This window comes from Toxoplasma gondii, chromosome Ib (genome assembly GCF_000006565.2).
Source record: "Toxoplasma gondii ME49 chromosome Ib, whole genome shotgun sequence".
Taxonomy (NCBI): Eukaryota; Apicomplexa; class Conoidasida; order Eucoccidiorida; family Sarcocystidae; genus Toxoplasma; species Toxoplasma gondii.
This window is the reverse complement of record NC_031468.1, coordinates 1,135,294-1,158,851: the sequence shown is the minus strand read 5'-3', so window position 1 is coordinate 1,158,851 and position 23,558 is coordinate 1,135,294. Positions and strand designations below refer to the sequence as shown.

Sequence of the window (23,558 nt, the reverse complement as noted above, 5' to 3'; positions counted from 1 at the left end):
TTTTTCCCCAGACAATCTGTGCTGGAGTCACACACAGAGCCCAAGGCGTGGTCGCCGGCGGCCACCTCCGAATTCGCTTTTACAGCTGACGCGAGTCGAAAGAGTGCATTTCGTCTGACGCCTTCTGTCGGAAACTCGAGATCCACCCGTTTGTTTCCCGCACGAGAGACGTGCAGGCGACGACGCTACCTCGCGAGGCCCGGACGGACTCCTGAACTGCAGACTACTCTCGTCAGACCCCGAATTAGCCGCGACTAATGATATTTGACCATTCCTTCGCAGACAGAGGGTCGAAAACGAGCTTCTGAGACACCTGGCGCTTGCCGCCTGCTGGCCCCTGCGCGTTTCACCAACACAAGCCCCGACGGGGGGTACACGGAGCGCCGCAGTTTTCTCTTCTCGGCGTATCTTCGGGAAGGCAATGCAAAGCGCGCAGTCGGCAGTGTCCGGGGAGCCAGCGAAAGAAGTGGACTGCAGACACAAATTTGTGTACAAGTGATTTCCGAATTTTCGAAGTGGACGAACGCATTCCGTTCGTTTCGAGACCGAAAGGACGACGACCGCGGGAGCGAGGTCGAGCGCGACTCGGTCTTGCTGGGACGTGAACAGGAGCAACAAATTACTTCTGCAGCCTCGCGCGGGCTCTCGAAATTCGCCGACACGAAATTGGGTAAGTTCTGAATGCCCGACTCTCAACGCCGATTGCGACAGCTCGTTCCACGCACACCTCTTCGGGTGTATGTACACCAGGCGTCGTTGTCGATCGCCTGTCAAGTTTTCCGGACATGTTCCTGGAAGCCGCACTGTGTTTGCGGGCGAACTCGGGGCGCCGACGAAGGCGACGGATTTCCTTTTCCCTTCCCTTGTCTCGTCTTTCTCCAACAAGAAGTCTCTCCAACTTTCGTAATGCCGTTGCACGCCGTCACGCGGTGCGCCGCAGCGCACTTCAGGAACCCAGGGAAATGCGAGGGCTCCTCAAACGGTTCCAGGTTTCGTCGCCGACCCGCGGTTCTTTCCCTCCAACCGGATCAACAGTAAACAGCACAAGAAGACACTCGTCTCCTCTGTTCTGTCCTATGCGCAATTCGCGCACGCCCTGCATTCGCCTATCACGAGGAGGCACAGCTCACGGAACGGCGGGTTTTTCGGCGCTACGAATACCTGGAGAGCGATCCGAGGCGGAGCCGTTTCTCCCGCCGCTGGACATTTCCTCCAAATCGAGTTTCAAGGACATCTGCATGTCCGACTTCGCAAGGAGATTGCGCCAGAACTGAATGGGAAATAGATTCTCTGAGAAACCAATGCAAGCCCCACCAGTTATAGGGACTTTGATTACGTTCGCCTGCCCAGCCGACGCAGGTCCGGGCTTCTTTCCCCACCTCAGCGACTTGCTGTCGGGGCAGCTCTTGGCGGAATTTTTGCGCTTCTTTGCCGCCGACAAAGAGACCGTTTTCCTCGACACAGAGAGGACTTTTAGCAGCTCCACCCGACGATGAGGAAAAGAGACTGCGTTGACTCTGCAGAGATTTCTCTTCGTTGCTCTCCTCTCCTCGTCTGAAGGGTTTTTTCTGTCTCGCGTAGCCTTCCTGTTGTCTTCTCCCGTTATCTCGTCCTCAAGACTCTCGAAGACTCCGCTGGGCCTTTCGCCTTACTCCGTTCTTTCACAGGATTCTTTGCGGGCTTCTTCCGGAGAAACAGACGATCAGTTGGCGTCTCCCCTACCCAGTGTTTCTTTCCAGTCTCTCTAACACTCTCGCGCCACAGCTTCTTCGAGTTTTGCGCACCCTTGAACGTCTCTCGAATTCGGGGCGACGAGTCTGACGAGGTCGTGCCTCCGTCGCTCAGTGCTCTCCAGTCCGTGTGTGTGTGTTTCAGCGTCACATGCTCGCTAGGGGAATCTTGAAGCCTCGACTGAGGGCTCAACAACGAACCCGGATTTTTCTGTCCGTCTCTGGGGCGCCGTCTGGCTGTTGATCCGCGAAAACGCAGGCGCCGGTTCCATCCCGTTGCTTCTTCAGTTTTTTGACGCCCGATTTGTGTCACTTGGGCTACTCTGCAAGCTAGAATTCCTCTCACGACTCTCGACTTGAGTGGCATCCCACTTGTCTTCTCACCCTTTTCCTCTGCAGAAGCTTTTTTCATGGTTTTCCGTGTCATTTTCAGGCACCTTTGGCCGAGATGGCGGCTGCGCGTCTTTCCCAGGTGTTCGCCCCTGGCGCGGCGCCGAGGCACTTATTTTCCAAGAGTTTCTCTGCAGTTTCGGGCAAGAACATTTCTTCTTTCTCCCAGCTCGCTGCTCGGTCGTCCGCTTGCACTCTCGCCTCTCTCTCTTCTCCTCTCTGCTCCTCCGGTCTCTCTCCTCGCGTTCTGTCCGGGGCTCTGTCTCCGGCTGCGCGCAAAACAGCGATGCGTACGTACCTGCACTTTGGCCGGACGATGCCCGAAGACTTCGAACTTCCCTCCGACACGATGCCAAAAAACGTTGCAGAACTGATGAGCAAGAACCCGAAAGACCTCGACTTCTTCGAGAACTACTGGTACTGGAAGCTCAGGGGCGAGGCCGTCATCCTCGACCCCGCCACTCTGCCCCAAAAAAGCTACAAACAACTCGCCAGAGACATGGGCATGCAGGTGAGAGTCTCCAGATCAAGACGCAGGGAGACCTGAGTCTCTCCTCGCACACCTCTTTCAAACAAATCACTGTGCCTGGTTTGTGCGCCCGTGCCTGGACGGAGACAGAGGACGGATCAAAGCTCGCTGTGCAATGGTGCGCGGGTACTTTCTGCACGGTTTTCGCGTGTGAAACTTTGCGCTTTTCTTGTCCAGATCGTGACTGAAGAAACCGAGCACATGGTCGGCCTTCTCGAGCTGTACGAACACCTGAGAGCTGCTGCCTTTGTCGGCCCGTTTGGCACTGTGGAGAAGCCGGTGCTCTGCCCCTCTGTGACCACCGATAGGTGAGAGAGAAAGAGAAAAAGAGGGATTTGTCAGGCGTGTGGCGTTGCAGCTCCGATCTCTCACCTTCCTGCCGGAACCACTCTGACAGGGAAAGTCGTTGGGTTTCAGTATCCTACGTGCATTCGTGTTTGCTTGGCAGCTGTCCTCGTCAACACCGATGGCGTACGATATACACAGATATACAGGGAAGAAATGGAGGCAGGTCGTAGGGAAAAGACGAGGGAAAGCCTGGTAGCGTTGGTGTACACTTTGTCCGCAATCGCGGCAGAAGAGAAAAGCCAAAACGACAGAGCAGGCGTATCATGTGTGAACCTGTGCTGTCACGAGTGTGGATGTTCTTCCGAGGACCGAGGAGGAAGCAGTTGTTTGGGGTTTGCATGCCTTCGTACTACACCTGACGCCGCGTCTTTCCACTGAGGACTGCATGCGCTTTTCCCCAGAATCGTTGGATGCACGGGAGGAACTGGCGAGAAAGAGCACGTGCCTCTCTGGTTCCGCTGCCGAGAAGGGTTTCTCTACCGCTGTGGCGAGTGCGACCAGATTTTCATGCTCGTCCGTGTCTTCTACTCGCTCCCGGATGGAAAAGATCCTTTCCCTGTCGACCCGGACGTAAGTGCGCCGACAAAAGAAGCAAAAGGGGCGAAGACCAGCCTTTTTTTTGGTTTTTCTCCGCTGCTTGTCGAAGACGCATTCGGAAAGAGGGGATACAAACAATCGCTCTCGTCTTAGGCCCACCGGGGCGTCTCCACTTTCTCGCCAAGAAGTGCGATAAACAGCCGTCTGTGTGTCGTGAGCACGGTCTAGAAATCTTGTCTTGGTGTTCACGTCGGCATACCTAACATGAACGAAGCCGAGATCTACAGTGCTGGCTTGTGTGCGTCGCGTGCAAGTGGGGACAACTTAGAATTCGCATATTTTACTTCGAATTCGCATGTGTGACAATGACGCAAGAGGCTGTCTGCACCGATGTCAGGTTTCTGGGTGTGGAAGAGCGAAGGGAGACTGCCAGTGAACCGTTTCCACGTGTCCAGCGACTTCTGGCTGTCTCTGGTGGACTGAAGTGGAATGCATGCAGAACAGAGAGGCTAGGCAAAGAAGGATCGTGTTTTCATCCGTGCTCTTCAAGCAGAGAGGGAACTTCTCGGAAATCCAGACAAGTCGAAAGCCTTTTTTAGATCTCGCCTGGCAGCAGACCCACGTTCGCTTCAACGTTCCTCAAGGGGAAGACGCGCCAACTCCTACGACGAGGTTTTGCTATGCTTTGTCTTTTGCAAATGCGGAAAGTTTGTGGAGTGTATGCCGCGGCTGCATGCATACAGGTGGAGGACGTGTTCGACATGAAACTTCTTGAAAAGGGCCAGAAGATGTGGAACTGCAACGAATACGTGCGATGGCCGGCGGGTCACCAGGCCTACTCTGAACTCTTTCTGGAAGGTACTGCTTCTGTGCATCGCGCGTTGACATACGTTTCAAGGAATTCTGCAGACTTCTTTTGTGGAATCGAAACTTCGTTAGCAACACGTTCCATCTGGAAGACGCAAAAAGGCTCGAATTGCCCAGGAATAGACGGATTTCCCTGTAGAGAAGCTCACTTGGAGATCCGCATAGCGTATACGCAGTGCCGTGTAGGCTTCGTTTAGCCGGACTCACCACCAGCGGCGCTCAAGTGACTTCCCTACGAAAGATTGTGTCCTGGTCAGTGTCCAGTGACTTGCGTGTGGATCTGACAAGCCATCTCGTTCGTTGGAGTTTCCCCACTGTGGATGCATCTCTTTTTGCTTCCGTGGAAGTTCCAGAAATGTCGCCTTTCCGGGGAGTTTGTGCAGCACGTGCCTTGGTTTTTCCACCTTTTCTCTGGCGATGAATGTTCAGGTAAATGGGGCAACGAGATTCCTCGACGCCTTGCTCAGGAGCTAAAGGAAATCGAGGCTGCATAGGAGGCAGGGAACGCGAAAGGGAGTGCGAGAAATGTCGCTTACAGAGCAACGCGGAGGAAAGAAAAACTTCGGATTCGCTGGGGAGGTGTCTTTCGGATACGGTCTCTCCTGGCTGGCTACTGAGGATGTACAGTTGCGAAGGAAACCAACGTCAAGAGAAAGAGCCTCGTTCTGTTTTCTCGTTCCTTGTATCCCTGCTGTAAGTTGTGTGTGCGCTTCGGCGTCCTGCAGCAGTTTCTTCTCTCTGCTTTCGTCTCTTTGTCGCATGTTACAACATTCGCTCTTCTCTTGGCGTTTCACAACCCAAGAGGAGAGACTAGATCGTGTGGCAGTGGATCAGACGGGAAGAAACCCGCGAAAACACAGTCGACAACGCAAGTCGCCAGCGAGTGTTAAATGCTTTTTCCACACGTCCACGTAGCTGTGACACCTGGAACAAACGCGGAAGCACCTCCTCGCACAGCGCAAAAGAAATTTAAAGATTTTCGCTTGATAAAACGCAGACCAGCGGGGTATGCGAAAAGAGTCGTCGTCTGCGCCCAGGAGATGTCCTCTGGTTCTTTCACATCGATCGTCGCCTCCTCAACCCACGACACAGTCGCAGACACAAGACCAAGGACAAATGCCGAGAAAAGACTGGAGAACAGTGGACGTGACGGAGACAAACGAGCCAAGCACCTGAGAAGACACTCGAGAGATCCAGCAAAGAAAGCTCACGAGGTTCAGTCTTACAATGCTTTCGATTTCATATCCGCATGTTTAGGATTTCTGTCGCCAAAGAATGGCGAGCAGTTGTCCGGGGTGCCACAGAGACGAGAGTGGTCCCTCTTACGCAGCAGAATCTTTCTTCACAGTCGCTTTCGCGCGTAGAGGCCTCTCACAACTGAATCGCATTGCCTTTTCACACGTTTGCACTTTCGCAGTAGTCAGGTAGTCACAGGCACAGTCTCCTGACACAGCACGTCCTGGTTCGGCGTCTGTCGGTCTGCTGGAGTCTCACAGCGCGAAGGGAATGAACGCTTTCCACTTCTTCGGCCTCTGCCTGTACAGATGTTGATTTTCAGACGGTGGATACCGCTGTGCTTGGTGTGTCTGCCGAAGCGCAGGAGTACTGGAAAGTGCCGCTTTCCGCTCCACCCCTCTGGCGTGTCTGCCTTTTCAAGAAGACAGAATTCGCAGGAGCGTTGCCGCGAACTTTTACGCCGGCAATACTGTCGGGGCGTATCTGATTCGCCGTTCTTATTCTAGGTGAGCACAAATAGTTCAGAAGAGATCAAAAAGTGGAGTGCATACGGCACAAATAGGAGATTGTTCTTGAGAACTAACTGAAATCCATCACCTATTCTTTGGGTTCTTGTGGGCAGAAACGCGAACGAATGCTCCAGGAGAGGACTAAATGAAGTCCACACCTATTGGTTTTTTGAGATGCGCAAGTCGGGCGCCGTAACGTCCACGCGAATGCGCGTTTCCGCGACCCGACACCTTGGCTCGTTCTTTCTTGCGTAAAAGAAATTTTAATCAAAGGGTGGACCGAAGGAGAATGCGGACAACCCCATTCGGGTCTCCCACGCGACAGTCTGGCGGAGAGACGGTGAGATTCGAAAAAGACACGAGCGTCGTCCACACAAACACGCAAAACGTTCCCCCCGACAGCACGCAAGGTGTCAAGCCTCCGGTCCCCCGGCAGCACAGACGCGCACACAGCTTGCCTCCGAAGCGAGGAAGGAGAACAAACGTTTCTCTTTCTGTCGAACAGAAATCTCACTGGCATTTCCCACACACGACACAGGCGTCACACAAACAACTGGATTTGTTGTTCTCCACGGGGGCCTCGAGACGGTTACAACGACGCATGCGCCTCTGAGGACGTGTACCGCTCGTTGAAGACAATCTGCGCCGGAAGAAAAGAGTACTTTCCCCGTGATCAACTGGGCTTTTGTCAGTCACCTCACACCCCCGTAGAGCTCTCACCCCACTGTGTGTAGAAGACACAAAGTCACGCTCGTCTGTTTGCGCGACGCTCGAGGCAGCAACACGAGACCCGTTCCACGCGCAAGTCTTGACGACCCGAATTGATTGACTACCGGAAAAAAACTCGTGCTGGCGAGAAAAACAAGTCGAAACTGCAGCTGCCCCTCGCCTCTCGTGAAAGCACCCACCGCCGCTTTTCCCCCTTTGTGGTGGCGGCGCTTCGTCGCTTCTCCGTGGCCGATAGTGGATTTCTGCCGGACGCGCGGGAAAACACGAACTCGCGAGCATGCAACTAAACGAAACGGGGGCATTCCGAGAAGCCGACGGTTCCGCTTCTGCCCTTTCTTCCCCCATCTTTTCTCCGCTCTTAACTGTGTGTCGCGAGTCACAGTCGTTCCTCCAGGACCGCTCCGACGCTCTTTTCAAATCCGCTAATCCACACTTTGACAGGAATCGGCACCCTTAGACCTTTCCCACGCGTCGAAAACGAATCGCGAAAACCTTCCCTTCGGGTGTGCGATTTCAGCTGTACATAGACTCGGAGAAACAAAAGGAGTCTGCACACACACCGTCCTCGGCAGATCTAAGTCTTTTCCTAGATCGCCGTGCTCTACAGATGTATGTACACAGAAAAAGCATTCACCTTCGAACACAGAAAACGAGCACTTCCCGAAAAAATCTGGTCCTTTACACAGATCCTTGTTTTTCGAAAACCTGTTGCGTCGCCGTCCCTTCAAGCGCATACCTGGATCGCCTCTCCTCCCCTTTAGTCCACCCCTTTCACTTCGAGGGCGAGCTCGGAACAGACAGACGTTTCCTCACGCTCTCTTCTTGACAATTCTGAGCGGCTCCTCCTGAAATCTCCGACCAGGTTTCCCCTCTGCTTTTCCCTGCTCCTCTGAGTTCGTCGCGCGTCCTCTCTTCAGCGTCCTTTCACTCTTCTGAAGCCTTTTTCACCGGCTTCTCCAGCTCACTCTGCCCACTGTCACTTGCTCCACGCTCGTCATCGCCGTGGTAGACGCTCGTGCGGTCGCTGTCCGGGAGCGAGAGTTTCACAGACTTCTCTTCATTTTCGCCTTCTTTCTCGTCAACGTTCTCCGAAGAACTCGCGCTGGCACCTCGCTTCCCTTCTTTCTGGACAGAGTTCAGGGAATCGGACATCCTCTTGTCGTTAAACGCTTGGAACTGGTCCAGACACGACGTCACTTTTGTCTCCTGGAAACACAAACAAGAAAAAACGAAATCAACGTCCACAAAAGACGAGCGGAAACAGAGAAAGCTGCAAGTACATTTCATCTGAGTCTCCCCACAGACCATTAGTGCTGAGACACCCACTGTCTAATTATACCGTGGCAACTTCACCATGTGCTCCAGCGGCGTTCTTTAGGATTCCCAGACAAACACACCCTCCCCTCTTCTCTTGGTGATAGTTCGGACCTCCCACAGTCCTTTCTTTCCCCGGCCCGCCACCCATGTCGTTTCGATACCTCCTCCTCACTGCTTGCGTGTCTCGCTGTCTCAGCGAAAAATCCTCCCCTCTCAGTCCGTCGCTGCTTCTCTCTCTTTCTCTGTTTCGTTGTTCCTTGCCGCCTCCTCCGTACATCCATCCTCCGCGGCGACCAGTGCTCGAAACGTACCTCCTTGCGCCGCCCGTCGCTCTTGTCACCCGTCCGTTCTTTCTCCCTCTTGTCCTTGTTCACGCCAGATCCTGCATGCATGACCTTTCCCCTCCCCTCCTTCGCTCGCGTGTACATTTCCTGCATCTGGAGTCGAAGTGTGCTCTTTTTCGAGTCTTCTGGCTGCTTCTCTGCGCTCGTCTGGAGGGCCTCTTCGCCCCTGCTGGCAACCCAGTCTCGTCGCGCAGACTCCGCAGACTGCTCCGGCACCCCCGGCGCAGGCGACAGCGACGTGGAGAGCATCGCCAGGAGAGACGCTGCGACTGCGTCGGGTGTAGGGACACCCGGCGGCGGCCCTTGAGTCTGGAGCAGGCGCAGAGTCGACAACTGCGCCAGGTTCGCCTTGGAGAGCCCCGGCGAGAGAGTCGAGGAAGTAGTGCCGAACGCACTGAGGTCCACCGTCGCGGCCGTCACGGGGCAGGCAGCAGCCGCGCTGTTAACTTGCGACGGAGACATCGAGGGAGGAGAGAACGAAGGAGAAAACGCGTAGCGCAGCCCCGAAACTGTCTCCGGCAACCGGCGGGGCAAAGAACGCAAAGTCAGCGGCACAAACTCCGGAGCGTTTGGGTTCAACGTCGGCGCACTCGAAGGCGACGAACTCTCAGACGCCCGGCCAGCAACTCCCGTCTCCCCGTTCTTCTGATCAAACACACAGGCAACACAAGCGAAGTGAAAACGAAAACCACTGGACAACGCTCCCGGTCGTCTACGCCTCGATTGTCACACTGACCGGACACACCCTCAGTCCGTTTTTCTGTGCTTTTCCTCGTTGACACTGTTTGTCTTCTCTCTCCCAAGTCACCTTTCTTTCCTTTCCCCCCCCTCCACCGCCCAAAATCCACTCTACCGACAACACAAAAAGACAGCTGCGGAACGCGGTCCCTTGCTCTTCTCTCCCTTTCTTCTCGTGAGTCCTCGACTCTCACACACCTCCAAAAATCGTTCTTGACACCTGCTTCTGTTGCTCCTGCTCTTTAGAATATAGCAGTCCACCATATCTAGCTGTCTGTTTTTTCAGTCGACTGGGCCAGTGGTGCACAGCAGTCATACAGAACCTCGAGACGCTGCGTACCTGGGCCTTCCCTTCGCAAGACGCACGCGAGGGCGACGCGTCGCTGGTCACGTCTTCTTCTCCTCCTTTGTAGCTCTTGCATCCCCTCTTCAACTCTTCCTGTCTCCCCAGACGTCTGCTCCCTGCACTCCCAGATCCTGCTGCTCGGCGCATCAAATTGGTGCCGACAGAAATGTATGTTTTCGCACTTTGGAGAACCGCAAGACATTCCGGAGACAGCAACGTACTGCGAGACTCCAGATCCCGGTACAGACTTGCCGTCGTTGTCGGGTCGCAGACGGACGCCGCCGCCAAGAGACGGTCCAGCCAGCATGCGTCGATGGCATGGCCTTCGTCGATCATCTCCAGCAACCACTGAGACTGCAGCGCTACATCTTTCCGGCTGACGCACAACACAGAGACACTCCACCTTCACGTTGCACACAGGAAAGGCATTCACAGAAAAGAAGGTGGAGCGAACGCGTTCTTTTTTTTTGTTCGGCCTGAACTGACGGGCGTCAAGGGGAGGGAAGTAGGGCGCGCTGAAGGAACGAGGAACGCCTTCAAACCTGACACGCTGTGGCTGTAGTGGTGTGGCTGCAGTGCATAAAATGGGTGACTGCGGAGGGGATGAATGATTCCGTCTTTGCTTACAAAAGGTCTGCTAGAAAACCCACTGTAGTTGTGACTATCTCGCCCCTTTCGAAGAAAAGGTCCATTAGCACGCGCGCGCGCAGGCGAATGCCTTATTACAGGAGTTCGTGGTTCATCATTGTGTGACCTCTGCTTCCTCAGAAAGAAAAACACAGACACCTCTGATGCTCCACGTCTCTCTGCTGTATCGCAGGGGCGGAAAATTCCGAAGAATTCACTCGAAAGAAACCGGCCCAGTCTGACATCGGACCTCGAGAGTGGCTTGCCTTCGTACCTCATTGCAATTTGGACAAGGAGCATGTAGCTCTTGCGGTCGATTTTGACGTTTTCTGCCCGCAGGCTGTCGTGAACGGTGATGGCGATATCGAGTTGTTTCAGCTTCATGGCTCTGCGACAGAGGAATCGGAAACGCGCTCGCAAGTTCCTTCGTTCTAAGATGTATCCTAAGATGTATCCACTCCACCCTACACTAAGCCATACGCGAAATCAGCGATAGGACAACTATGCCTGAGACCTAAACCTACCTTTCGAGGACGTGCTCGAACTCGCCCTTTCCTCGAGGCGGGAGGGCGACTCTGCTCGACTTGCTTTTCTCTATCGCCTTTGCGGCGACGCCTTCCGCGGTCGAAGATCGGCGCCACACTCCTCCCCGGTCCAGCTTCTCGCTGCCTCGTCTCTCCTCGGCGATGTTTTCTACCTCTTCGCCTCGCGCACTTTCCTCGCGGGTGACCGCCCGGCGGTTCACTGGACTTTTTGCCAGCGCTGCCAGGCTGCGCGACAGCCGTTCCTCCGCGCATCCGTCTCGCTTGTGGAGTACGTCGTCCACGCTGACAACGTCGGCTGCAGAAAGCGAGTCGAGAGAGTCCTGCGAGGAGAAAGCTGCGATAGCAGAACCTGCATTCGTCGAGGCCCCTCCGGAGGAGAATCGCGAGGAGCGAGAGCTGTGCAAGGACGAGCGAGGACGCCCTGAGGACGCAGCCTCTACCGCCTCACACCGAAGACTCCGCAGCAACTCGAGAGAGGACAGAGGCAACAGCAACTGTTCCTGCTGACAAGAGTTGGAGGCGCCAGCCGCGTCTCCGTACGCGGGAGGTTTCTCGCCGTCTTGCAGACCCCCTTGCCTCATGAGCCGCGCTGTCTTCTCCTGCTGTGGAACAGACAGGCGACGAAACCGACGAAAAGAGTGAAGCGAGGAGCAGCCGACACAGACGAAACACGGCGTAGACCAATCTACAGGAAAGAACGACAACGCAAAGAACTAAGACAGCGGACAGGCGGGCCGAGGGGGCATTCGCGCTAGAGGGGAAAAAGATACCGATTTGGAATTGTGGTCTCGGGCAGCTTCTGAAGCGAGTGTCGGACCTAGCGAGGAGGCGTCTGGTTTCTAAACGGGACCTTGCCCTTTTTCATCAGTGAACAGTTTGAGGGCATCCGGAGACGATGACGACAGAGAAACAGCATTTTGGTTCGAGACCTGCGGCGACTGCACTCAGCGGAAACCTGCGTACAGGGCTTGACGTGCTTGCTGTGTTCGGCTCCTCGTTTGGATGATCTCTTTTTCCCTCCGGCAAGCTTACCAGAGCAACGCGACATTGAAGCATGGATTTCCGGGAGTACATTCGCCGCTCCTTCATGTCGGTGATGTCTTCGCCATGCAGCGTGCTGGCACCCTTCCACGCGTAGGTGAATGCGTCAAGCGAGGGCGCGGAGAAAGGAGAGTGGACATGGGCAAGAGCCTCGGCATCAGCAGCCCTCCTTCCTCTTCCTCCCAAGACAAGGGAGGAAAGGCTGTCTCCCGAGCGATCGACGGCGTTCCGCTCACGCTTGTCGAAGTTCCTTTTCGACGCCGACTCGGAAACACCTTCGAGGGCAGCCAGAAGAGCGGCTGGCGGCAGTCCGCTTCGGTCTTCCCTTGCCTTATCCTCGTCGTCGACTCTTAGCGTCCGTGATGCGCGCGTCATGAGGGGGGTGGGGAAGACGCGGGAAAGAGACGATATCGAAGCGTCGGAGTCAAACGTCCCCATTTGTCCGTCCTTGGCCTTGAGCTGCCACACGCTGTCTTCGCCACACACGAGCGCGTGCTCCTGTTCTGGCAGCCCTGCGCTCTGGGAGTCCACCAGAGACGAGCCGCAGAATCCGCCGGAATGCGAAGATGACAGCCGGAAATCGTTGGGCAAGGCTTCAAAGGTCGAACATTCGGAGTGGACGTGACTGGCGCCCTGCAGAGGAGTTGAAAAATCCTTCGCCTTCTGCGGCAGAGAAGCCACCTCGCCGATCAGGACGGAAGACGTCCCCGACGGACAGGAGCAGGAAGGCTCTCTTGCTGAGCATGATGCGTCGGCAGAATGCACGCAGCGGCGCCGCAATGCCCGCCCGACCAGGTACAGCAGAAGCCCTGCCTGGAAACACGACGAAAGACATGCGCGGCACAAAAAGACGAAGTGACGATTCGCCGCCATCCAGTAGGAACAAGACTGACCAGCCGGCTCGCTCCTTCACAGATGGGAACAGCACGGACTGTGCTGTGCAGTGTCTTCACCTGGCTCGATCACCACCTGCGGTGACTCGCCGCGGCGACTCTCAGCAAAATGGCCAGCACGGCGCAAACCGCCGTTACAATGAAGAAACTGAGTTCTGCGAAAACAACTGCCACAGAGAGATGATCAAATTCGGCACGTGAGCCAGTTTTAGTTGTAGAAGCTGGACCCACGAGGCATCATTCTTGTTAGAGCGCGAGTGCGGGTCTGCCACACCAAGGAAGTCACAGATTTTCCCTGTTCTGCACAGTGCCGTCACGAGCAGCGAGCACGGTAAGAAGAGTTAAGGAATTGTAAGACAACGGTCAGAGAAAGCCTCGACGGTTTGTGTCCCCAACTTTCCGCCGCCCGCTGACTCCGGACGAGCATGTGCCTCGCGGACGCGGCATGGGACATCAGGTGACCACGCCACAGCTTGTCGCCTAAAAGCGCTCACGGGAGTACGAGAACGGACTGGTTTCCATCTTCTTTTATCTTACCAACTCAATGATGAGAACGACGAGGACGGCAAAAATCCATTTTTCGGATTCGAAGGGAAAGCCTCGGTCGGGTGGCGGTGAGGCCGCAACCTCAAAGGGCTGCTGGACAGAAGGTCCGTGATGGCCGACGCTGGCGTCCAGCGTCGATGTTCCCATCGTTCTTCTTTCGATGAGGAGAAAAGAACGAAGTGCGATTAAAAATGCAGGAAATGTTGGCGAGTGACACAGAAACAAACCCAATTCCCCTGGTTGCCGCCGGCTTTTTCTGGTCGTCGTCCGGGTACCTAGCGGAAGACACACAAACGCGGCATCGGGAAAAAGCTGGGCTGTCCCGCAAACGGCGCCGCCTCGCTGCATGTCTACTTGCCAAGGCGGGCAATGCTTCCCGGCAGCAAGCGCAAAGCGGACTTCTTACCGTGACCTTCCCCTCAAATACCGACGCCTTTGCGTGTCTCTGTCAAATCGAGTGTCTTATGAGTTGTCTCCTAGTTCGCGACAAGCCGAAGACACATGCATTCTCCCTCCAGCAAAACGAACCTAGAAAGACAGGAAACCCCAAAGCCTCTCCTTTGGTGGCCGCCGAAGCGTCACTTGCAATGAACACGGTAGACAGCTGTTTGCCCCTCGCGCCGGCACAACGAAATTTGCGGAAGAAGCGCAAGTGGTGGAAAAACACTGCACCGGTGAAGAACTTTGGACAGACAGGTCCATTCGACGCGACTAGAGGCAAATGAACGAGGAAACACCAGCGAAAGGGCGCCTTCGGTGGCCGTCAATCGACAAGCATGTTGAAGAGCACAGAAACAGGAATGCAACGTGAAACCGTTCCAGAACACACGTCATTTACTCGAACCAGGGGAGACATAACCCTTTCTGGACGGTCTCTCTGAAATGCGGTCGTCATCATTCGCCGCCTGACTTTTTTTGTACCATGGCATAAACCCAGAAACGCAGGAAAGAGCAGTGTATACAGCGAGCAAAATACACGGGAGAAAGCTGTGTAAAACATGCACTTCCCCACACAAGGAAAAGTGGGTCGAACGGAGATAGGCCTCGTGTTAGAGCGAGCAGGGTCCGTTGTCACACGAAAAGAGAACATACCGAAGCGCTAAGGTACAATGCAGTTCTTCAGACTTCAGAGACGTACGACAAGAACTGTTGTTGCGATGCTGCCACGGCATATCGGCTTGTAAAGACAAGCCACAGTGGTCACCACCCTTGCAGCACGACAAGAAAACGAATGTAGATCGCTGACAGAGGAAGATGCAGAGTAGCGCCAGAAACAAATTGAAACTCACCGAGTCGTACGAAAAAAAACGCCTGCTTTCAATGTTCACAGATGAATGCCATAGAGTGCCATACACCTGCACCACGATCTGCTACTTGGATGGTCCCTGTGCCCACCACTGACTCCACGGAAAAAGGTAATACGGGTACTGAAACAAAGCAAAGTCCGAGAGAAAGAAAAATCGGCAAAATGAATGAATGGAACGAGATTCACCAGTCATTACGCGACACAGGCACACGCTGTCCACACCTGAAAGGCGAGCGTTTGCCATTTGGTAGGGACAAAGGACTCTCCACAAAAGAATGCGTTGTTGGAACATCCTAATGGTGTTTCTCTCTAGCTTCTGATATTGTACCGGTTTCAACTACACAGAAGGTGAATCGAATAGGTTTCCTACCAAAGGCATAGTTGTCCTCCATTTGGACAACACTGACTGTCAAGTCCAAGGGTCACAGCTTCAGTTAACGAACACGACCAGCACCTACTGCCGAAGGAAACATGAGAGAGTTTCTTCTCTGTATCGCTCCGTTGGAAGCGAGTGAAGGCATCTCACTCTATACGGAGAATGTCACTTCTATGGCAACCACTTCATGTGACACCTGGCGGTCGTGTCAAAATCCTCTTGAGGATGTGGACAGAAAAAACCAACGGCATGTGCGGCCGTACACGCGCTCTCCGGCTGAGACACACAACGACAAATGAAGCAGCTCACTACGAGCCGTACCCAAGATTCAGTTTTGACACCCTGTTTTGGTATGCCCAGTTATGAGGAACTTTGGTTCCACAGGAGCCACAATTCTTCATTTGCATCAAGGGATCATTGGAGTCTGGTGGCTGGTCAAACCGCCTGCCGGGCCACAGGCTCCGCTATTCCTCCTTTACGGTCAACTTGTGGAAGTTTTCTCACCTCAAAAAATAGATAAAAGCAGATAGGTCTTCTAGTCGGACTGCCCCCGGACTCCGAGTCCTCTGGAATCCATGCAGCAAGTCAGCTCAAACTGGCCAAGTTGCCCACAATCACGTCCCTGAAAGATTACCACACATACCCACAGTTTTCGGCGGGTCGGCCGCACGCGTGTTTTGTTTCCTCGTCTACCGTTCTGGCCCCCCAACACAGTGTAGTGTTGGTACAAAACGCAAGAGCGCCGGTGGAACTGCTATTCTGAGGCAAGCTGGGAGAGGTTCCGCAGATGCAACGTTGTGCGGGAGTCCGTTAACAGCCCACGAACGCCGCTCGAAGAATGCCCAAGCAAAACACAGATCTGCAGCTGGGCGTAGGGAAGTTCGTCATTCGTTCACGTTCCTGCAAGACCCTGTTCCCTTTAGTCTCGGCAGTAAACGCGGCATGCTAAACGGCGTCAAGTTCGTTGACTCACGAATGCCACGGGGGGCGTGCTCCATACCAGACAGGAAGTGCCGTTACCTTTTTCACAGAAGAAACCTGCACTCGACTCTGGCAAGCTCTGCTTGCCGGAATTCCGTTTTCTTCAAGAACGGAGGCAAGACTGCACCAGATGCGACGCTGTCTCGGGTCGATGCTCCACAGAAAAGCATAAAAGAACAAGACAAGCGCGACGCTGGACTCGCGACAAAGCGTGGGCTAGGTTTGAGTTCCGCCGTTGGCCGGGGGCACAAATCCATGCAGCGCTTGTCTCGATTTATCTCGCAACGAGGAAGCGCCGCGGAAGCAAAGGAATATCCAAGAACCTCGAAGCCGACGGACGCGCCACCGTTCAAATCTTAAATTTCCGCTTGCGCCCGAACGCAGTCGCCGATGCTCTTTCTGCCTCTTTCTGTCGAGCGCAGCTAGCAGAGACGAGCTTTTCTCGAAAAGTGCAAGACAGCAACACCTTCCATCGCGCGGGCCGTCTGGGCTACCTCTACCTCAACCAGAGAACGTCACAAACCTAGCGCTGTTGTCTTGCGCAGCGAGCTCGCTTCCACGCCGCTCCGCGAAAACTGTACGCCGGCAGCGCTCGAATTGGAGTGGCGCCTCGCAGAAGAGAGCCTTCGCTTCTTTAAAGCAGGAAAAATTGAAAAGCACCCACTCAGAAATTGCCAAACGTGAGTTGGACACGCTATAGTGGTCTTCAGGCACAGATGCACCGCGCTCGACACTTGACAGCTGCTTTGCTACACCGGGGGGGGGCCGAAATCTGCAAGTCTGGAACTGTTAGACCAAATCCCGCGTCATCTTGAGATCGCCGAAGGCGAGGATAACAGCAAAAAACCTTACTGTCGACTAAGGGGGTTTTCCTTCTGAGATTCCTGATTTTTTCCCCGAAGCACGTTGCGACACGACCACTGTGGGACTAGCAGCAGGCCTCTGGGAGGCGGGTTGTGCGCGTTGCAGCCAACTGCGGACGCCTGCTGTGTTCGGCTGAGCTCTCGTCACCTAGAAAATAACAATCCTTAAGGGAACCGACCAGTTCTTAGCTAATAAATAAAACAAGTAACATCCAAGAGGGCGTCTCAATAGGAACAGCAGATGAAAATCAGGTCGCTCTGGTCTCACCGGACCCGAGATTCGCCGGCGGACACTTCGGTGCCCAGAGGTTAACCCCGTGATTCTGTGACCCTCGCAAAATGGCGACTAATGCAGAGACCTGGAAAGAAGTAAAGTAAATGCTAGAACATTAAAGAAGTGCGTTCTCAGTGCGAGGGAAACAGGACAGTATCTGCTCTTTAGAAGTCTCAATTCGGCGGTGTGTTGCCTCGAGTGTCTACTTCTGAGCACTGCGTACGTCAACCTGCTCATCTCTTTCATCGGAGCTGGAACCTCCGGAAATTTTCTTCACTTCTGGCGATGGTCGAGATATTTCGTGTTTTTTTTGAGACCACGCACTGGGGGAGAAGTATCAAGCTCTGGTACCCGCGAATGTCGCATCGTTGAGTCTGGAGCTGGCCCCCCCCCCCTTCCCAAAATCGACAGCGCTTTCCGATTGATCCATCTCCATTCTGTCTGATGGTTTTCTTTCTAGTTCGTTGCGTTTCTTTCCCTCGCGTTTTATCCCTACTCCTCTCAGATCCGCTTTCTCGCTTTTTTTTTCGGCCGACCTCTCCCCACGGGGCCCCCGCGTATCTTCCGTGCACTATCAGCGAACTTCCGACTTTGGGTTTTCTTCCCGATGTCGTCAACTTCTTTCTTGTTCATAAAAACTCCAGCTTCTCAGATGTCTTTCCGTTTCAGACAGGGAAGAAAAAGTGAACGTATTCCCTGTTGGGTGAACAATCGGGGGTAAATTCTGACACAGTTGGCTGCACGGCGGCTCTGTGCGGAAGGAAGACTTTCTAGAAGGAAACACAGCGTTCCTCATCTGCGATTCACACGTACTTGTTTACTTTTCCCATTTGTTTCATGCGTTGACGACGCATAATCTCGAAGCGCGAGAGTATCTGGTTTCTTCATCTCCACCGCGGGAGAAATTAGGGAACCTGGATGTCCTTGGCACCTCTTTCAGAGTGAGCTACTCGTGGACAGAGAGGCGGTTCCGTCGCCACTTGATCATTTGTTTTCCACTGCCACGCTGACACCTTGGGATGAGTTGCAAGGGCCGTATCACCTTTTCCTGATCTGCTTCTCGTCTTGCTCCCTCGTCCTAACTTGTCATTTCCTCTTTCCTTCCATTCCCCAACTCTCGCCTCTGTACCGATTCTCCTGGCGTCCATCCCGCGGCGCCGCATCTTCTCGCGCTTCTCCTGCCTCTCATGTTCGCTGTGGCGTCTGCCTCTTCGGCTTGTCTTCCGAGACTCTTCTTCCCCTTTCTTCGCTCTTTCCGCTAACATGAATCTTATTCTCCTCAAGAGGCGGCAGATCCGCCGAGTCCGAACCAGGTTGTCAACGTCGCAGCCAACGGAGAAAGGAGACGAGGGAGCGAAGAAAGGAGACGAGGGAGAAGAACAACTCCTTGTGGATTTGACGGGCCTTGCGGCTCAACACTGCTTCTCTGTCCTCAAAGTTCAGGTGAGTGTGATGCCGTCGCAGTTGCAGTCTTGGAAGCGGCTCTGTTACTCTTGGCAGGGACCAGAGATCGATCTCTTGCGTCTTTTCGAAGCGCGAGATCGGTCTATTTGTTCTCCGCAAGAGGCGCGAGATAGATGCATGTGTGCAACGTCCGGAATTGCCCCCTTGTTCTTCTTCTCTGACGACGGACAGAGACCGCCAGAGAGGGCGCCAGGCGCTTCTGACGTAGATCTAAACAGTAATGCGGTGCATGTTGATTGTATCCGGAGTGTCGTGTCAGATGCGGAGAAGGGAGAGATCTTCTTGTCTTCTTTTCGGGGAAATCTGTCCTTTTCGTTGCGTGTAGGTCGGGAGTTCTCTCAAAGTAGGAGTATTCAATGGAGGCATCTGCAGCGCCAATGTTGTTGCGGTTAACCAGCACCCCCTCTGTGTTCAAATCCACCTCGAGAGAGACATCGCGCGGTGAGGAGGTTATCCGAGAGAAAGGGAGCAAAGGAGACGAAGGCAGGAGACAGTGACCTTCCAATTTCTAGGCTAACATCCCTGTTTGAAAGAGACAGAGAGAAGACAGAGAGAAAAAGAAAGCTGCATGGAGTCGATGCAATTCACGATACGCGTGTCAGAAACAGGCAAAGAGAGAGAGAAAAGAAGTGGAAGAGACAGTCATGAAAATCTGCAAGTGCAGACGTATGGAGGGATGAACATCACACATAATCGAGAAGGAGCGAAAAAAAAGAGACCGGAGGAGACATGAGGAACGGTAAAGAGACAAAGCGCCCACTGAGATGGAAAGACGCGCGAAAGGAGAAGATACTGTCCCTCTCTGCTTCAGTTCGTGCACTCGTGAACTTTGACGTCTCGCTCAGAATAGCCTTCTAGATATACTGACTGTCCTCGAAACCGAGCTGACACAATAGGACTTGGATCCGGGAGACAAAGACATTCACCATCTAAGAGTCGAACTCGTAATTGCAGCAGTTTTTTTTCTAGGGAAGAAGATTTCTGAACCACCGCCTCGATTGACACAAGGAAGTCTCCGGTTTTCTGCCTCACGGCTCAAGGTTCTGCTCTCCTCTTTCACGACGGCTTCGGCATGATTCTCTGTAACGCAGTCTTGTCAAATGTTTTGGTGCCGCGGACGAAACGGACATGGGGCAGGTGCGGACATGTTTCGATTCACGTGTATATATTAAATATATACACTTCATATATATATATATATACACATATGTATATATATATATATATATCTGTGTATAAATGCTGGTGTGCATGCACAGTTCGGCGTTCCCTGCTCCGTGAGCCATTTGGTTCTCTCGGTGCTTTGGTTTTTTCACTCTGTGTTTGTCTCAGGGAGCCTTCCGCGTCTCCTGCTCCTCTGATCGATCTGCTCCTTGCGATTCCTCGTCCCAAGACACTCGACAAGATTCTCCAGGTGTGCGTTCGCAACGGCCTCGTGTCCGACAGAACAAGGCAACGCGGATGCTGGTTTTCTTCTTTCTTTCGCCAGCTCTGCTTTATCAGAAAGGACCTCGGTTTCTCTGCTGTCTTCCAGGTTCCGTGATATTCCTCCCCTCTCGCCGTGCAGGCTGTCCCCTCTCCCCCGTCTGGTGTTCGTCTCTGCTTCGGACACTGGCGGGGGCTCTCTCTCTCCTGTCGCATCTTACCCTTCTCTGCATTCTAAGCAACGGCGTCGTCTCTCTTTGTTGACAGCTTGTGCCGCCGCACTCAGGAGCATCCGTTTAGCCTGTCTGTTCACACTGCAATTCCGTCGCTCCTGCTGGGCTCTGCTCTAGGTCTTTCCCGAAGCGTTGTTCCACAAGGAAAACCGCAGGGGGTCGCTGGCTCTGTCTCGCTGCACCTCTGTCTGCAAGCACCATTTCTTTGCTCTGCGTCCGTGTCTGCATGCACCGTCTCCCTCGCCGTTCCGCCTACAGGTCTGGTTGTATGGTAGGTTTCTGTCTCGGTTTTACTTCTGCACTCCGGTTTCGTTTCGCTGTCGCCACAGGTCAGTGCGACGTTGGGCGTCGGCCGGCTTCTGCTCGTATGCTCGGAACGGGTCGAGAAAGGATATCTTTCCAGTCCAAAGCTATCCCGCGAAAACATCGAAAAACAGCTGCAGACAGGTACGCCCCTGCACACCAGGATTCTGACAGACTGGACACTAGAGCACAGGAAACCAGCAAGCCAGCCGACCAGATGATGGAACTGAGAAAGCCTGTCAACGGATTCTGGACCGAGGAGACATGTATCTCCTTGTCAGTTGCTGCTTTGTTTTTCTTTTCGCACGTCTCCCGCTTTCCTGTCGTTGTTTCCTCTGTCCTGCATTTCCTTCCTTCGTGAGCTGGCTCCTCTCCCCTGTCTTCCCACACTTGGGGATCTCTCTTCTTCGTATTCTCCTCTCTTTCAACATTCCCTCTCTGCTGTGCGGTCTTCTCTCTTGAATCTCTTCCCCTCGCAGGCCTCGAACAAGGCGTCTCTACGCGTGTTCCTGAAGTCCAAGTATTTGCTTCTTGGCAAGCGCTAATGGTTTTTCTTCGCCGCTCGCGGTCTCCGTGCACGTTTCACTCCCAGCAGAAAGATAAAATCGTTCGAGAGAGTCCAGATTCTTGCCTCCCGGCGAATGGAGTTTCCACTGCTCTCTCTGGCAGTGAGGGAGAACAGGGTGGGGGAGCCGAGAGAACAGACCAGCGAGACTCGCACTCAAGAGTCCCCTGGTGTTGCTACACCAGTGCGGTGGGGCGCTCTCGGCGCCTCCTCGCCCACCCTGGAGTGGATGCGACGCTACCCTCCCTCAAAGTAGGCGGAGAGATACCCGGCAAATCCATGTTGTCTTTCTCGCTGTGGCATTTCGTGTCTCATCCTTTCTCAAAAGGACATGCAACAAGGGTATAACTGTATTAGAGTGATTTATATATATATATGTATATATATATATATATATAATGTATAGACAGGTGGTATCTTGGTCCTTCGGCTTTGTTTCGGAGAAGCGTTTTTAAGCGTTTCTGGCGAGATGTGCGCTCTTTGAAGCTTTCTTTGCAGTATTTTTCGAGTGGTTTTCCAAAGCGTTTCTAAAGAGATATGCTTTCCTCTATCTCTTTCCTTGGTTCTTTCTCTGGGCAGATGCAGGCACACTCGGGCGGCAGAGTGCTCGTGGCTATCGGGCCTGAGGGCGGTTGGATCGACCAAGAGGTGGAGGAGCTGAGAGAGACGCAAGGCTTTGAGTTTTTTTCTTTGGGGGACCGAGTGCTCAGGTGTGAAACTGCTGTCGTCTCTGTCATCGCGCAGGTCAGTCTCTTCGCTGTCTGCCTTTGAAAAAGAATCACAAAGATGTATGAAGCTAACTACTAGAAGTCAAGTTACTTTGTTGAAACGGTTTTTTCTCTTGTTTACTGGACAACCCTTATAGTAAACCGTCGAAACCGCATTTGCATCAAAAATATGTCTCTTGCGTGACTGAAGATTCACGGCCGAATGCCAATCAAGCATACAACCGATAAGTGTTCGGTCAACCGCTTTAGCTGCTGTAACCAGCGCGGTGATTGTGTGCTGCAAGGCGGTTTAGCATTCGCGGTATGTGTGTATATGGATCCATATCTGTCTAGTTACCGGTCTGACAAAAAATCCAATTATCAAGTTATCCATCTCTCGTTTATATTTACGTGTGTATATTTATATGTATGAAACAGTAAATTCATATATATATATATATATATGTACGTGCATGTATATTTCTCCTGAAAAGCGTACGAGGATTTTGGGGGTTGACGTCGCGCGTGGTTGTTAGGAGCTTGAGCTGGATCACAACAGGTTTTTTCCTTACGGCTTCTCCTTGGTGTCCCGAACGGAGGGATTCGAGAGTTCGCGTTTCACTCTGCAGCGCTTCTTCAGAAGCCTCGTGGAGGACGAGAGTCTTCGGGAGATAACGAGGCTGAGTTTTGGTGTCTTAGGGGGACGAGAAACGGAGAAGCTTCTTGATCTCCTTCCTTAGTCACGGACATTCTCTGGGTGTGAGAGATCCATCCAGCCAGGAGTCATGTGAAGACGAGTCTTGAGAAGTCATTATAGAACTGGAAATGTTTATTCGGATGAAGATTCGATTTCTCATCAGTTTGAACGTAGTTGTATATTTGAGCAATATTTTTGTCCTGCATGTCATTGAGAAAAGACTCTTCTCGCATGTTGCTCGATGTTCGAAGTATTCCATCCAAGCCTGTAGCTTGTTAGTATATTTCTCATCTTGCAAGTTGTGCGCTGTCTGTTGACGTCTGACAGCTGAACATGCTTCTGCAAGACACGACTCTTCGCGCGGGCCTTCCGCCTGCGTGCGCCTCGTCTGAAGAGGAAAGTCAAGCGACTTCGACTTGGAGAAATGTTTCTCCGGACGCGAGAGTTGCCCAGAATGTTGTGGACGAAGCACGGCGGCGAACGAGCCCGGGATCGTCACAGGACGACAGCACAACTGCCGGAAAAACAGAACTCGAAGGAGACAAAGCGAATGCGTCACCAAGCGCTTCGTCCTGCAGAGAACTCGTGACGCAGTCCTCGAAAAAGGAAAGAAACAGGGAAGGGGTTCGCCAGGTACACCGCGACGAAGATGGAAGGATTATTGTCTTGCCGCAGAAGTTTTCTCAACACAGATCATCCGTAGTGTGTCAGAATTGCGACGAAAAAAGTGATACGGCTACGCACTGTGGAGTATGATCCGTTCTTTTTTAGCAGGAGACTGAAAAGGACAACGAACTTCCTGTCGACACTTTGTCGTAACTCCCATCTCGATGGCACACGGCATTACCGAGGCTTGTCTGTTTGCTCCAAGCTATAGGACGCAAGAGGTCAACGCTCTTTATCCACACTGCTTTCAGGAAGTGGAGAGACACGACTGTCGTGATTCCGAGGAAATCTGGCATGATGCGCGTCTGCATTTGACCACAGTTGTACAAGTTTGTGTAAACAGATGGAACTCGAAAGCGACACATACCCTGAAGAATGAAAAGCTACACGGAACCTCACTTAGATGAAGAAACCGTTTCCGCATGC

At 53.4% G+C, this 23,558-nt stretch overlaps 3 protein-coding genes across 3 annotated transcripts; 2 read left to right on the top strand and 1 right to left on the bottom strand.

Moving 5' to 3' along the window:
• The first annotated feature begins 468 nt into the window (after nt 1–468).
• On the top strand, nt 469–5,353 carry TGME49_209260 (cytochrome c oxidase subunit, putative). Its single transcript, XM_002369644.2, has 6 exons — nt 469–670; nt 2,164–2,631; nt 2,827–2,957; nt 3,399–3,567; nt 4,278–4,392; nt 4,831–5,353. Exons 2-6 carry the CDS (start codon nt 2,179–2,181, stop codon nt 4,893–4,895), a joined length of 933 nt encoding a protein of 310 aa, XP_002369685.1. The 5' UTR covers nt 469–670; nt 2,164–2,178; the 3' UTR covers nt 4,896–5,353.
• A 1,033-nt stretch (nt 5,354–6,386) lies between these two features.
• TGME49_209250 (hypothetical protein) lies at nt 6,387–16,277 on the bottom strand. The gene is made up of 10 exons (XM_018779458.1): nt 15,975–16,277; nt 15,459–15,576; nt 13,679–13,800; nt 13,264–13,547; nt 11,825–12,646; nt 10,772–11,394; nt 10,522–10,635; nt 9,615–9,996; nt 8,504–9,181; nt 6,387–8,081 (listed from the first exon to the last, which is right to left on the bottom strand). Exons 4-10 carry the CDS (start codon nt 13,417–13,419, stop codon nt 7,800–7,802), a joined length of 3,057 nt encoding a protein of 1,018 aa, XP_018638447.1. The 5' UTR covers nt 13,420–13,547; nt 13,679–13,800; nt 15,459–15,576; nt 15,975–16,277; the 3' UTR covers nt 6,387–7,799.
• A 511-nt stretch (nt 16,278–16,788) lies between these two features.
• TGME49_209240 (RNA methyltransferase) lies at nt 16,789–23,462 on the top strand. The gene is made up of 7 exons (XM_018779457.1): nt 16,789–18,515; nt 18,862–18,977; nt 19,869–19,950; nt 20,524–20,641; nt 20,977–21,314; nt 21,642–21,806; nt 22,794–23,462. Exons 1-7 carry the CDS (start codon nt 18,336–18,338, stop codon nt 23,220–23,222), a joined length of 1,428 nt encoding a protein of 475 aa, XP_018638448.1. The 5' UTR covers nt 16,789–18,335; the 3' UTR covers nt 23,223–23,462.
• The last annotated feature ends 96 nt before the right edge of the window (nt 23,463–23,558 follow it).

Excerpts from the sequence above, each read along its gene's own strand:
- TGME49_209260 (XM_002369644.2), top strand. The coding sequence starts at position 2,179 with ATGGCGGCTGCGCGTCTTTCCCAGGTGTTCGCCCCTGGCGCGGCGCCG. Across the intron at positions 3,568-4,277 it reads CTTTCCCTGTCGACCCGGAC|GTGGAGGACGTGTTCGACAT; the intron begins GTAAGTGCGCCG and ends GCATGCATACAG. Across the intron at positions 4,393-4,830 it reads CTCTGAACTCTTTCTGGAAG|GTAAATGGGGCAACGAGATT; the intron begins GTACTGCTTCTG and ends ATGAATGTTCAG.
- TGME49_209250 (XM_018779458.1), bottom strand. The coding sequence starts at position 13,419 with ATGGGAACATCGACGCTGGACGCCAGCGTCGGCCATCACGGACCTTCT. Across the intron at positions 9,997-10,521 it reads CTTGTCCAAATTGCAATGAG|CCGGAAAGATGTAGCGCTGC; the intron begins GTACGAAGGCAA and ends GTTGTGCGTCAG. Across the intron at positions 9,182-9,614 it reads CTTGCGAAGGGAAGGCCCAG|AAGAACGGGGAGACGGGAGT; the intron begins GTACGCAGCGTC and ends GTGTTTGATCAG.
- TGME49_209240 (XM_018779457.1), top strand. The coding sequence starts at position 18,336 with ATGAATCTTATTCTCCTCAAGAGGCGGCAGATCCGCCGAGTCCGAACC. Across the intron at positions 19,951-20,523 it reads CACTCGACAAGATTCTCCAG|GTCAGTGCGACGTTGGGCGT; the intron begins GTGTGCGTTCGC and ends CTGTCGCCACAG. Across the intron at positions 21,807-22,793 it reads TCGTCTCTGTCATCGCGCAG|CTGAACATGCTTCTGCAAGA; the intron begins GTCAGTCTCTTC and ends GACGTCTGACAG.